This window comes from Dicentrarchus labrax, unplaced genomic scaffold (genome assembly GCF_905237075.1).
Source record: "Dicentrarchus labrax unplaced genomic scaffold, dlabrax2021, whole genome shotgun sequence".
In the NCBI taxonomy this organism is placed as follows: domain Eukaryota; kingdom Metazoa; phylum Chordata; class Actinopteri; family Moronidae; genus Dicentrarchus; species Dicentrarchus labrax.
In genome coordinates, this window is record NW_026136702.1 from 8,390,468 (window position 1) to 8,404,912 (window position 14,445).

At 40.2% G+C, this 14,445-nt stretch overlaps 1 protein-coding gene across 1 annotated transcript; it reads left to right on the plus strand.

Moving 5' to 3' along the window:
• Positions 1-444: 444 nt before the first annotated feature.
• Positions 445-13,881, plus strand: col9a1b (collagen, type IX, alpha 1b). Its single transcript, XM_051415029.1, has 32 exons — positions 445-627; positions 1,105-1,167; positions 1,255-1,290; positions 1,384-1,446; positions 2,512-2,565; positions 2,941-2,976; positions 3,102-3,125; positions 3,237-3,290; positions 4,115-4,168; positions 4,399-4,431; positions 4,525-4,581; positions 4,667-4,720; positions 6,194-6,247; positions 6,372-6,425; positions 6,569-6,622; positions 6,709-6,762; positions 6,864-6,917; positions 7,002-7,055; positions 7,194-7,247; positions 7,846-7,890; positions 8,001-8,054; positions 8,142-8,195; positions 8,295-8,348; positions 9,026-9,097; positions 9,271-9,306; positions 9,414-9,458; positions 9,584-9,616; positions 9,737-9,883; positions 11,301-11,355; positions 12,266-12,454; positions 12,582-12,659; positions 12,854-13,881. Exons 1-32 carry the CDS (start codon positions 553-555, stop codon positions 13,048-13,050), a joined length of 2,040 nt encoding a protein of 679 aa, XP_051270989.1. The 5' UTR covers positions 445-552; the 3' UTR covers positions 13,051-13,881.
• Positions 13,882-14,445: the final 564 nt, after the last annotated feature.

Here is a 14,445-nt window from a genome sequence, read left to right on the forward strand (position 1 = left end):
GTCAATGCTGATTCACTGCGACGTGACGAGAGCCCGGACAGATGCTTGTTATGACCTCCCAGCCAGGACATCGGTAAGAACAATTCAAATAAAATCATGAACAACAATCTGTAGTTTCAGGTGTCAGACCATAAACTTTAAGCATTGGTTTAGCTGGATGAGCCTGAATTATGGGAAATAAAGCAACATCCAAATACTGTGCGTAAAAGCAACAGTTTTTTGAACAAAGCAAACTTACATTTTCGGCCCTAAAATATAGTTTGAATACAACTATTTCTGTCGTAGCAGAGGTTAAATAACCCGCTGACCCTGTCTATTGGTGGTGTCTGCGCCTTGGCCCCTCCCCGCGGTGCCCCCCCTGCAAACCCTCCAATCCCTTCCTGTAACCAAAAATTGTATGAATATACATGAGCCCCTGATGGCTATGGGACCTCGGACGGTCTAGATAGCTGAAGCGGATTCAGTTGGGTTGTTTTGTCGGGGGCTCCTTCAACCCAACAAATCCCAGTGAAAGGACTTACAACTTTTACCTTTCCTGTCCACGGGGAGATCATGGCTCGGGCCCCCGGCGTTAGAGGGCCACTTCTGGTTCTGCTCCTGCAGCTTGTCCTTATCTGCTCCGCTCAAGTAAGACTAATTGTGTTTTTCTCTCTTTGGTCTCTCTCTTTGTCTCTAGACTGATGTGACAGAGGTGCAGGTGAGTGTGTTCATGCTAAACAGCAAAATCTGTTTTATCTTCAATTTAGTCCAGACGCTCAGACTGATTTATCTAGTAAATTTATTGGACATCTGTCACGGAAAAAAGTCAGGAATGTGACTTTTGTTTGGAGTCTCCTTTTTAAACTTTTCCTTTTGCAAAGTGCTATCTAAAGCTGATGAATTCTGCAATCAGAAAACAGTTCTATTGGCTGTATGCTATTTCAGTGTATTTCTGTATCAATGTCTTCTAGCAGCATACAATAAGGCAGTGCACCTGTTCAAATTTTTTCATGTTGTCTGTGTAGCAGTGTAATCAATCAATATCAGAAATGTCTAAAATTGATAGGGTCGTTTTCAGACATTTAAGTGTATATTTTCTCATTATATTATTATTATTTTACTCAGAGGACCCAAGGACCTCCTGGCCCTCCCGGACCTGCAGGTGTCCCAGGAATTGATGGCGTTGCTGTAAGTGCTCCCAGTCCTGTGACATTGTCCTCAATACTTTAGTTCACCATTTGCTCACCTAAAATCATTGAATCTTTTTTATTTCAGGGTGAAAGGGGAGAAGATGGGGAGGATGGTCTTCCTGTAAATATGACATTTAATAAACAATTTAACAACAATTTAGTGATGCATTGCTTTTTAATGTATGGCTTCTCACTGAATTATGTTTGCATTTAGGGACCTGATGGAGATGCAGGTAAACCCGGCTCCTCAGGATTACCTGGAATTCCTGGAAATGATGTGAGTACTCTGTGTTTCATATTTTATATGTTTGGTGTTAACTGCATTAGTCAGGTTAACATGAAAACCACAAACCCACAAGGGGGTGGAACTACAAAGTTTGGTCCTCCCACCATATAGGTTATGTTCACACTATTTGTCGTAGAGTAACCAATGAAATTTCAGATTTAGCAGGGGATCTTGGGGAAATGTGTGCAAAAATGTGAAGAATTCATTAAACAGGATGAACAACCCCAAATTTCCTTTGTAACAGGTTGAGCCAGGGCCCGAGTGTAATTAATTTTGCTCCCTTCAGAGTTTAAAGGAGGGTTAGAAAAACATCCAAACATAATACTGATCTTGATAATAGACTGACTAAGAGGGGCTGTAGTGGTTAACCTCAAAGGTTTTTTTCAAAACTCATTCTGAATGTGTTATTTTATTGCAATTTTATTATACTATAATAAAAATGCACATTTTGTATGCTTTATGATGCACTGCCTATGTTTTACCTCAATATATCTACCAGGAATCTGAAAACAATAGCAGCTTTGTTGGCTGGCCACTGTTGGTATCTCCTGTTGAGAATCCTCAAAACAGTGTGGAATGATTTCTTTCAGTGCGCTTGTTTGAAATGAGCCAGAGGAATGTTGCTCTCTGCTTGGTTTGCAGTCTGAGAGCTTTGCCCTCTGCCCTGGCGCTGACTTTTTCTGTGTGTCTGTGAAGTTGAACACACTCTCGTGGATGTCATGACACATTCAGAAACTGAGCTTTAATGTCAATGTGACTGAAGCTGCAGTGTAGTTTATATTGAAACACTTTAGAGGAGGGAGTTATAGTCGAGTGAATCCCACTGATGAATACATAGGACTCCTCCCACTGGAGTATGATTGCTTTATGATGATGTAACATGCAGAGATCTGATGCTGAATTCTGAAATATTGACAGAGGTGGGAAAAGTATTGCCTGCTGAGGTAGTAGGCACATTTAACATTTTTTTTAATATAAGGTGAAAATACACAGTGCATACAGTGCTTCAAAATTTGTTATGATGTGTTAGTTAAGCATGATGTCTCTTCTCTGCAGGGTTTGACTGGCCCTATTGGAGATCCTGGGCCCGATGGTCCCCTCGGACAGAAAGTGAGTGACTAATGAGCTCTTTGCTTTTCCTGCTTCAGAGACTGTCAGTGAAATGGTGCCAAGCTGCTGTCCAGTCTTTTGGCATGGCAGTGGGAGCTGCAGTGCATAAACCAATTCCTCATGACAAATGAGACTTAATCCTGCAAGTCTTCTGTGTAATCTCCGTGGGGAATGAAGCCCCAACATCGGTCCTCATTAGGCTAAACATTGCTGGGTCAAGTGTGCAAGTCATGTGATGAGCTGGAGGAATTTTAACTTGGACCGTCTGCAGGCTCACATACAGCTCAATTTTACCTGAACACAGTATTCCAGTATTTGTTTCAACACCTATTAATGTATCTAATGTATCTATCTTTATCTTTATTTATCCTTTAGGGTGAACCTGGAAAATCTGGACCTCGCGGAGCAGCTGTGAGTTGCATTTCCTCTCTAAACATATAAGTCCAAGGATCAGATCAACCATCACCATCTTTCTTGTCTTGTGTACATCTAATTATACATACACACTGACTTATACTGTATTTGTCTCTCTTTAGGGTGTTGGGCCAGATGGACCCCTCGTAAGTAGTTTGTTTATGCTATACAATCAATACCACAGTTTATAGTCCATTTTGGTTATCTTCCTCAAAAATTGTGTCAGTATTAAATACCTGAAATGTGACTTTGAACAGGGACTACCCGGGCCTGGGGGACTTCTGGGTGAAGTGGGAAAAGTTGGATCAGTTGTGAGTACAGCAGAGCACTGCACTGTTACTTTGCAGCCAGCGCCAAATACTACCAGCATGAGCCCTGACATATTCCATCATTACATTAAGTATATATAATAATAATAATAATTTGACTCATATTCTGTGCGCCATATACTGATACATATGTCAAAATGGACTGTATTTGATGTTTAAACATTATCTGATTAAATTGAAGATAGATTTCCACACATTTTATGGATAGCAAATCAACGCATAATATCAAATATTCAGCCCTTCATCTGACTAAATTGCCTCTGATAATGGTACTTTAGGTAGGTAAGATTTATTTTTGATTTATCTTCATTTAAATTTTGCCCTTTGGCTACTGTTGTCAGCATCCTCTTACACTAGATATCAAAGCAGTGATCATAAATATACAGTGGGTTCCAATCTGGGTTAAACTCTCATTGTGTCATAGATCATTTAAAGCAGCATCACCTCTACCTCTCTTACTACATGGAAAAGCAAATACACCTGCAGACTGGAATTTGTTTAAGAAAAGACAACTGAAAGGGATCTTCTGTTTGTTTATGGATGTTACTGTTTACTGAATGTATTTCACCACTGAGAACACTGATCCAAAACAATATTTTATTTAGGAAAACACCAATTCCTAATGAAATGTGGAAGCATGAATAGTTTCCACACATTGTAAGCTAGAAGTAAATTGATTCTTTTAGGCGAAGATGCTACTGTCATTATTCTTGTTGATAGAAATCTTCAGTATTCAGCAGTAATGGAGAGCCCGGCGCATTTATTCTCTTTGAGTAGTTTTTGGCACATTTTTTTTCTTTCCACAGGGGGCCATGGGTGTGAGAGGGCCACAGGGACCTCGTGGACCAACAGGGGCCAGAGTAAGTGACACAGCTTCATTTCACATCTCATAAGATTAACAACTGATTACATTTGACCTTATATTTCCCAAGGGAAAAAGCAGCAAGTAGCAAGTAATTTGGCCTTGTTAGTGATGCCACCACTGCACACTGCTGTCCTTCCTCTAGTGATTTACAAGCTCCTTAGATCCATCATGATGTTGACAAATTACAGTATTAAAGTGTTAACTTGTATTTTCTCTCAATCCCAGGGTGCAGCTGGAATGCTAGGCAGTGCTGACCTGGTAAAGCTTTGTTTTCTGGAGATTATGAGTGAGATTTTCTATTGCATAATGTCCAGAATATTTTCTGACTGTTATGTTGTTGTTATTGTTTAGTGTCCAAACTCTTGTCCACCTGGTACCCCTGGACATCCTGGCCTTCCTGGCATGAAGGTGAGTAGCTGAGTGTTTTGTGTTGCACTACAATCATGTCCCAAAATACAGTGTGTCTGATGGGTTATTTTCTGCATGTTTCAAGGGCCACAAAGGTGTCAAAGGCGAAGCAGGAGAACCTGGGAAACAAGGGCACAAGGTAAAATATGTTCGAATTAGAGGATAATCCTTGTTTGTAAACCCAAAGCCAAGTATTTCTAGTCACATCAACATCAGCAACATCAACAAAGTGAATTTATATTCACATAAAACCGCATAAATAGAGCTTAAAAACATGAATTTCCCTCCACAACTGTCACACATCCCACAACGTTCCACATCAGAAAACCATTAGCATTGACTTAAATGTGAAAAAAGGAATTTCCGGCGCCTTTGAGACAAGTATTATTTGCGCTGCTCTATTTCAAGAGGAGGTGATACAAGCCACTGTGTAATGCCTCCGACTCCTTGTAATGCACGGAGGATGATTTATTTGAAATGATGTTCAAGCACAACTACCCTCTCCCTGTAATGTGTCTATGCACTATATAAATGGAAATGAGTCTGGGCCTATCTCCCTTTATCACTCCATGGCAGGATATGATTTACTGTCAGTCTGCGCTCCGTCCCCCAGAATGATTTTCTCCTTCACTGGAAGTTTCATTTGAGGGGCCTTTTGCCTGTTTTCCGCTCACAAATTCACAAATATAAATGTGAACTAAAGTTAACAATAGAATAACCAGATGTTGCTGCAGGGGTTGAAAGTGTATAATTTCATGATACTAAAGAAAAATATTGAGATATAAAATAAGTAAGTCTTGGAAAGATTGCACCCTGGCACATGGTTGTAAGAAGAAGACTGTGACCCAGTTAACATCTAAAATCATAGAACTCTGACTTTGTATTTGAATGAACATTACCCATTACATATAATCATATGATAAAAATATATTACATTAGACAAAGATTGGAAGACTTTTTTTTTTTAATCAAACAACCAGAAATTGAAGTAATTTCTTTTAATCATCCAACAATATGGCTGATTCAGGCTTTCATCTTCCTCTTTCTGGAGAACAAACATTTTGTCTCCATTTGAAGAATATGAATCAGATTGTTTTAGTATCAGGCAGAATGAAGAACAAGTTCTTATGTATCTCTTGCTCTTTGATGTTAACAAATGCCTACCCGTTTCATTGCATTAATTTCTCTTTGTTGTGTAATATTTGATTATCAGATATGTATTGTTTACATGTGTTAATAGCCAATTCTGATACACATAATTAAAAGAAGGAATTGCCTTTTTTACAGCAGGAAATGTGGGCAGCCTCAGACCCGAAACCCCTATCTATCTTAATGGATATGCCTCCTCAGGTCCACCAGAGTCAGCGTATAAATTATTTGTAATTTGCAAATCAGGAGAACAGTAATTTGGAGTTAAATTGTCTGCTTTTGCCCCCTTGCAATCCATTAAAAAGTGGGTATTAAACACAGCCTAATTTTCTAATTAACACACAGTCGATAGGAGCAGCCTCTGTTTGCCTCTATTAATGTAGTTACATTTGCAGTTCAGTTTGTCATCTGATTGATGTCATGCTGTTTTTCTGTTGATGTTTATTCTCTCTCATTCACTCAGGGTGAGGAGGGAGACCAGGGAAGTCCAGGAGAGGTCGGAACCCAAGGACCAAGGGTTAGATACTCCATTTATTAAATGATATTAGACTCATTAGAAGTTACAGTTTGTACTTTACTGTGTCAGGTTCTCTTTTTTTTCTGCTCAACGAGGCACCTGTTGGATCTGTTTGTAATTTCAGGGTCCTCAGGGAATTCGTGGAGCCACAGGAATGATGGGCCCCAAGGGGGAGATGGTAAGTGCTTCCATGATTTTTAAGCCCGCGGTACCTTTCATATTAATCAGATTCCTCCTGAATTACCCAAGAATAGTTGTCTATAAAAAAGGTTTATTCTTTAAACAGAGTATAATACCAATACTAATATTGTTCTCTGGCAGGGAGCTCGAGGTCTTGATGGAGATCCAGGTCCCCAGGGTGTCGCAGGGGCAATGGTAAGTTTGTGTCACGATACAGATGCTTTTATTATTGCAGCAAATATGGTACTATGAGCAGCATATGATTAAATGCATTATTTCAGGGGGATGGAGGCCAGAGAGGCGTGATGGGCGAGCTTGGGCCTAAAGGGGGAACGGTTAGTATACGCATCAACAAAACAGACGTTTTCAGAGGCAGAAAATAAACGCTGGTTTGTAAAGTTTTGACAAATTAACTAAATGTTTCTTTGTTCTTCAGGGTGTTCAAGGGCCGAGAGGAATCACAGGTCTTCCAGGTCCCAAAGGAGAGGCTGTGAGTGTTTGATCGTTGGTGACAAATATAACTTTAACGTTCATGCATATTGTCTGCAAAAGCTAATTTACTGTTTATCACCAGGGCTTACCGGGTGTGGATGGGCGCGAGGGTATTCCTGGGATGCCAGGAGCAAAGGTACACAATCATTTCTACGACTGTATTCATAAAACTTCCAAGTTTTAATGTTAAAGTTCAGAATATTAAAATCTACTGACTATTTTTCTGTCAGGAGCAGTATCAGCTTCATATTTTTCACCGTCTGTTTCCCTGCAGGGAGGCATTGGGAAGGCAGGCGTTCCCGGAGAGGTCGGACTTCAGGGGCTTCCTGTGAGTATGACCTATAACCTAAACTGTCAAGACTGACTCTGATTGGATACACCTGAGTAAACCCACCAGGAGCACCATGCATGCTGCAGTACAATATCTCCACATTTGTACAGTCAGAAAAATGTTTTTGCATCTCACATTTTAACATGTAATAAAGTTATTATTTTCCAATCAAAAATTATAGAATTCTCTCCCTCTGTTAAGGCTGTGGTGTGAGACAGTAATCACGGTCTCCTTTAGGCAGCTAAGTGAGAGCAAAGTTTTTTTCTGCTCTGTAATCTGTGCTTAGTCTTATGAAAGGCACTAATGAGAATCAGTTGGCAAACATGAAAAGCCAGCCTGTGGCAGCATTAAGGAAGATTTTGTACATTTAAAAGTCAGCACCTGATTTAAATATTCAGAACACTTTTATCACCTTAAGCATATTTGGGTCAAAAGCTCAAACAAATAAATTTCTTTCCCACTAAGCCTGTCATCTTTAGCAGTTAGTTATTCTCTTTTGGGAATGACACTAGAATATTTTTCCTTTGTTGTAAGAAATTGTTCTCCTCCTGTTGTTATTGTTGCATCTCTTCAAGACATATTCTCTGTTTTTCAGGGGCTGCCTGGTTCACCTGGACCAAAAGGCTTGGCTGGCCCTAAGGTTGTTTTCTTGATCAATTATTAAAATATTATCAGTTTTTTATTACGTTGTTTTTATTTTTCTTCTTAAATTGTCGAAATCTGAAAGCAACTTTGGTTGTGTCTGCGCAGGGAGACTCTGGTCAATCAGGCCTTGCTGGAACAATGGGACCTGCTGGCAAATCAGTAAGTGTGAGCAGCAGGAGTTGAAACACTGTCGTGATTCTTGTGACCGCTGATGCATCACCGTGTCATTTCACTGTCACACCACAGGGTGAGCGAGGAGACCAGGGAGAGCTGGGACCTGTTGGACCTATTGGTGAACCTGTAAGTATTTTGCTTTAATTTCTATTGTCTTTATTTTGTCCATATGTTAATTTTAAACTCAACTTTTTCCCCTTCATCTTCATTTTCCCTTCCTTACAGGGAGATGTAGGAGTGCAAGGCCCCCTGGGTCCAGCCGGGAAGCCAGGTGCCAGGGTAAGTTGCAAATATACCTTTTGTGCAGCACAATTAAATCTAGATTTTAATTGATTGGTTTTCAAGTATATTCTTCGTTTTTATCCATGCCTTAATTGTGAAAATAAAGGCCTTACAGCCAATGTACATCCAACAATCACTTGTAGTAATACATTGGAAAACAAGAAAAGCACTTAAAACAGTACTTTATCTCCTGTTCAATTTTCGATAGTTTGAATGAGAGAAACTGGAAAGGACGGAAGCCTTAGAGTGTATAGTCCTGGCTGTTGTTTCGCTGGAATGTCTCAGAGAATAGACTGAGGCTGGATCTCACATGAGGTCTATTTTCACAGTAAGGGGAGACCTGTAAGCAGTGGGTTGAATGAGCTCTCTGTTCTCCTGGCATTCCTCAGACAGTTTGGTCAGTGATCAAAGGGGGAATGGCACCCACAAACATGCCCGAGAGAATAAGTAGCATTGCTAAGCTGCGTTAAAAGTTCATTACAAGCATGTTATTTACTGTAAATTACTGTAACTACTGGTATATGAATAATTTCAGCAAAGTTAACAGGTGTTATCCTTGATGAAATAGCTTAAAAATAGAGCAAAGTGCATTGTTTTGTATTTCAAAGGCTGTACTTTATATGACCCTGCCTAAATGTCTCTGCTCATCAGATGTGCATGTTTATGTGTTCTAGGGACCCAAAGGTGACCCTGGCCTTCCTGGTCTCCCTGGTCCTCCTGGCCTGCCCGGGGTGAAAGGAGAGAGGGTAAGAAAACCCTGCAGTCCTTTTCAGATTTAGGACTATTGTCCTAAACAGCAGGAGAACAACAAACAGCTGATCAGCTCCCTCTAGTGTAGAGAAAGAGAATATTCTGATCTTCTGAATCCTGCAAGATACAACACACTGCAATGTTAACACATTTGTTTTTTTTATTACAGGGAGAACGTGGAGAACTAGGACCCAAAGGAGAGCAGGTATGAAATCCCGATACTAAATATTAATTATCTCTTAATAGTATTGCTGCATTTTAATAGCAAGTGTGTTGCTTTGTATAAATTATTCACAGACTGTGTTTTCATAGGGAACACAAGGTGATGAGGGGAACCCTGGAGACAAAGGGGATCTTGTAAGTTGTTACACCAGCACTAATACTATAAATGTAACTATTCAAAGTCTCTATTAATAATAGAATCTCACCAGAGTACAATTGTCCTTGTCTCCATCCTCTGTGTGTTATAAATGGCATCATAGGGTGAGTCAGGAGAAGGTGGACCTAAAGGAGAGGTGAGTTCAAACGGATTATTTTAACCTAGTGTCTCAGTGTTTTCCTGTGGTGTAATACCATTGAGAAAGTGCTGCAGTCTTGTAATATTTCTCCGGTCTGGTACCTTATTTTCTCTTGAGGTCGGTAATCCTGGTGAGCCTGGCAGGAGAGGTCCAGAGGGAAGTCGAGGCCAGCCTGGCATCGAGGGGCCGCCCGGCACACCTGGACCACGGGGCATGCAGGGGAACAGGGGTCCACCTGGAGTCAGAGGGTCCCAGGGTCCTGCGGTATGTCCAAGAGAAAACAAGTCAAAAGACAGAGAGAGTGAAAAAGATACAAGTTTGACCACAGTCTTCAGTTGTAATCTGTTCTGTCTACCAGGGGTGGACTTTGAGAAATATTCGTGGGTTGGCAAGAGGGTGGCATTGAGACTTTAAAGGGTGGCAAAAATATATACTGATTTAATTACATCACATCCATCAGTGTTTGCTTGGAAAAGCCCCCCAAATGAAGATATTTTAACTAAAAAAACATCACGCTATTTTTTTTGGCTTAATATAAATATCAAAAGTCGGCATTAGTAGTAGTATCAATAAATTGTTTTATTTCCAAATCTTTTTCACTGAACTTAATCCAAAATGTGGCTATAACAGATCATTAAATTAGATGTGTCAATTTCCATTTGCCACCACAGCTGCAAGGCATTTTTTATGGCACACCTCTAGTCCTGCCCCTGTCATCTACACAATACTTTCTAAAATAGTGTATATAGTATGTTAGACAATTCATAGCAAATCCATCACTTTCATTTTCTCATATTGCATTGAGTTTCAATGTATTTGTGGCAGTAACCTCAGTAAGTATCAGTCAACAGAAACAAAAAAACATGATAATGTTTAGAGTTTTGAAACCCCCTCTGTCACTCCTGTCAAATCCTTTCTTTTTCTAACTGATATCTCACTTGAATTTTGAATCAATCAATCATCCCTGAGCCATCGCTTCATGTTTTACTTTAAAGCAAACACTTCACGCTGTCTTCTAATACTTATTTTCACAAAACCTAGTTTACTCATAAGAAAGTTATAGGGGTATTAATTATAAAATGTTTACATAACATGTTTTAAAAATGACTTAGGTAGAGGCCATTAATAAGTCCCTCTGGGCAGAATACTTCTCCTTGAACACTTTTATCTTTGTTAGTTTGATATCCTTCATATAATTTTAACTTGTGCAAATAAACTCTATAAACACTAAACCCCAATATTGTGCAGCAGCAGGGAATACATCAAACCACATGAGCAAGATGCTCTGAAAAATGATATCTTGTTGGGAATTTAATATGTTTGCACCCACCAAAGGCTGCTCAGCTGCACTCTGATGTAGAGGAGGCAAGCAAAAAGAATATTCTCTTATTGAGTTTGGTAAAATCGCAATTTAAATTCAATACCTGTATTGTTGTAAGGGGAAACCCTTGTACATCCAAAATGTCAACTTTTCCGGAGAGGAGAAAGGAAGCCTCGTTATAAGCTTCACCACAGTGCACTTTGAGTTTATTAAACAGGTTTTATAAGCACAAGAATAGTAGTTTTTTTCCATCCTTCAACTATTGTGAAAGCAAGTCAGTATGAGGAGAAATGTTTTCACTGTGACATTAATGTTTCTGACACTGTCATGAAATCTATTAAGTCATCTTTTTCCCTGCAGGGTAAAGAGCCAAGTGACCAGCACATCAGACAAGTTTGCATGCGAGTCATGCAAGGTAAGAACTGATAGGCCTTTGACCCCATTTATCATTCCCTTGTGCCTTATTTCATGACTTTAATCTTACCCAGAATGCTTCATTACACAACCACAGACAGAGCTGCCCCCTCCGTTGTCTCATTGATCTGGGCGGTCGCTGAATACTCTGAAGTTTAAAAAAAAAAGGGAAAGCCTTATAGCCCAAACATGAAATAAGCTTCAGCCTTTGTTTATTTGATGGATGAAAGATTCCTTCTCCGAGCTTTAGAAATGTCTCACTGAAGTCACAAGCTCTGTTCTCTTCATTCTGTTGCTCTTACGTCTTCACAACTCATCTCCTACACTCATGATTTTTTTATAGCCGATGTGCTGAAAAATTAATTTCACCTCCAGCAGACCTGCACTCCTCTGCTCCAAGCAAAGAGTCTGCCTGGAAAGGAAATCTTAAAAAAAAAAAGGAGCAGTCAAGCAGCGGCTGCATGAATTTTCATCAGGAGCCTGAAAACTAGAATCTTAAGTGCAAAATACCATGCTGCAAGGAGCCACAGGAGATTAATACTAGATCCTTCGCACCATGAACATAAATTTTCTGTCACTGATTGCTTGAAATAAAGGGTATTATCTCCTTTATGCTCAATTTACTGAGGTTGTATGAAAAAAGGTTGAAAAACAAGAGAAGCTCGGGGGATATCGTGACCACGGTTTCACCTCGCTCTGCTTCTGTCTGAACTCAAGTACAGGAGCTGTTGAACCATCTCCTCCGTAAGAGTTGCTTTTGGCTTTCAGAAATGAGCCTTCTTATGCTACAGCATGATTTAATACAAAGTGTTAGGTCTTCAAAAGTTCCCTCGATAACTGTCAACCACAACATTCAGTGTCATGGTGCCCGTCTTGTATTTAATGGTTCATCATCTTCTGTGCGCCAACAGAACAGCTGGCCCAGTTAGCAGCTAGTTTAAGGAGGCCGGAGTCTGGCGTAGCTGGTTTACCAGGTAAACCTGGACCTCCAGGGCCTCCTGGGAATCCAGGAGATAATGGCTTCCCTGGGCAGGCTGGAACAAGAGGCCTCCCTGGACTCAAAGGCCCACCAGGACCTATTGGAGTGAAAGGACCCAAAGGTAATGAATGCATTGGCCGGTGTCGCTGTTTAGGGTGACGTGACAGAATTACGCATCAGATAAATCAATGACACGTTTGTCTTGCTCGTTGTACACAAATATCTTCATTACAAAATATGTGTTACAGGTGAATTGGGAGACAGAGGATCCAGAGGGCCCACTGTGCGTGGACCTAAAGGTCAGCCAGGAGCTCCCGGACTTCCTGGTAAGTCAATTTTGCGTTTTAAATTTGCTCTTTAAAGGGTAGGCACACATTTTTTATAAGTCAGACAGTTTCTTCTCTCTTGAAGGCCAATATGGACAGGAAGAACGTATATAATTGCATGTGTCTGTTGCATTACGTTTGAAAAAATGTGAAATATAGCAACTAGCATCCTAAAATCAGTTTCCTGATCACAGGTGAGCCAGGCAAACCCGGCTACGGTCAGGATGGTCGTGACGGGCAGAGGGGTCCTCCTGGCACTCCTGGACAGCATGGTGTCCCTGGGCCTCCCGGTTCAGCTGGACCTAATGGTTACTGTGACCCGTCAGCCTGCAACCTCCAGGCAGGAGCCGCCCACCAGTCTCTGGATGTGAAGGGACCCGCAGGGAACTAAGAGCCACTCTGACAGAGACAGAAAGACTGTTGGATTAGCTCCCCTGAGCACACAACATTTTTCACACTGTCTTCCAAGGGGCTGCGGTCGGTGCGGTGCCTACGATCCATTAACCTCTAGTCTTGTGAGCGTGTTTTGTGCCAGCAGCATCTCTATCAGAAGGAGCCAGCCTCTTCAAGTCGTAAAGAAACACAAAACCTTTTTTTGTGCTGCAAAAATCTACCTTGTTCTGGTGTGTTTTTCTACCTGAGAGATGTTTTGAGATTTTCAGGATGTTGTGCTCACATTTCTGAGGCAATATGAAATGACCAGAAGTGTTTGTTTATCCCACTCTCCTTGTACCTCTGCCTCTATTTTCCTCCATTCACGCTGTTTTCTGAAATAAAAGCATCCGCTTTCCCACAGAACATTTGAAAAATAATCACCCAAAGTAAATCAGGATCAGGATTTCTTTGGTTTGAGTGCCTTTTTCAAGTATTTGGTTCTGTATGTGCTAATGTACCAAAGATAAACCTGGTGAATCCCCCCTTTCCTAATATAAATCTCTACATGTTGCTTTTTAGCCCTGCAGTTCAAAATAAAAAGGAGAGAGGATGAAAATGTCATCAAGTCACACTGACTTCAGTTTATGTTGTAAATCTGTAAAAAAAAAAAAATGTTTGAATTGTGGTTAATTATATTTCCTACTAAACAACCTGATGTGAGATTTTGTCTCATTGTACAGAATGACAACAGAGTGCAGTCGTGCATATATGGAATATATTTTAGGGATGAGGGAGACCCTCATTAATGTTACAAATAAAGAAAACAACACATGCAGTGTTTACTTTATTCTGTATACTGGTATCATTATGTGATGACAGAATATTTTGTGACAAATATATTTTTCCAAAACTGTTCTTCTTCACTTCAAATAAAAACAAAACTATCACAGCTGACAAGACGATCTCACCTCAAGGTTAATTTAGTAGCTGTTCTGCACCTTTCAGTCATTGTCACAGAAATGTGGATGCTCAACATCTTTTAAATCTACATTTTCTACATCTTTTTAAATCTACATTTTCATGACAACTGAGCAAAGTCCATCTGCTGATGAAGATCGTGTAATCATGTGCTCCAGAACAGCTACTGTATGTAAATCCAGGGTTTGATCAAAAGTTGTTTCCAAGGTCAATAATGAACGCTGAAATATTGTTACATTCAAAATAGAGTTTTTATGCATATCATTACATTTTGAAGACAACTGAAATGCTAAAAGTCTCAGTTGTCTGGTGAAAGAAACCTTGGTTGTGAGTTTTATCACAATGTAACAATATAACACTTAAAGGATTAATTATAACTGCCACAGACCACACAGAAACACATCATAAAAAAAGACCCAGGCTGTGTTAGAGC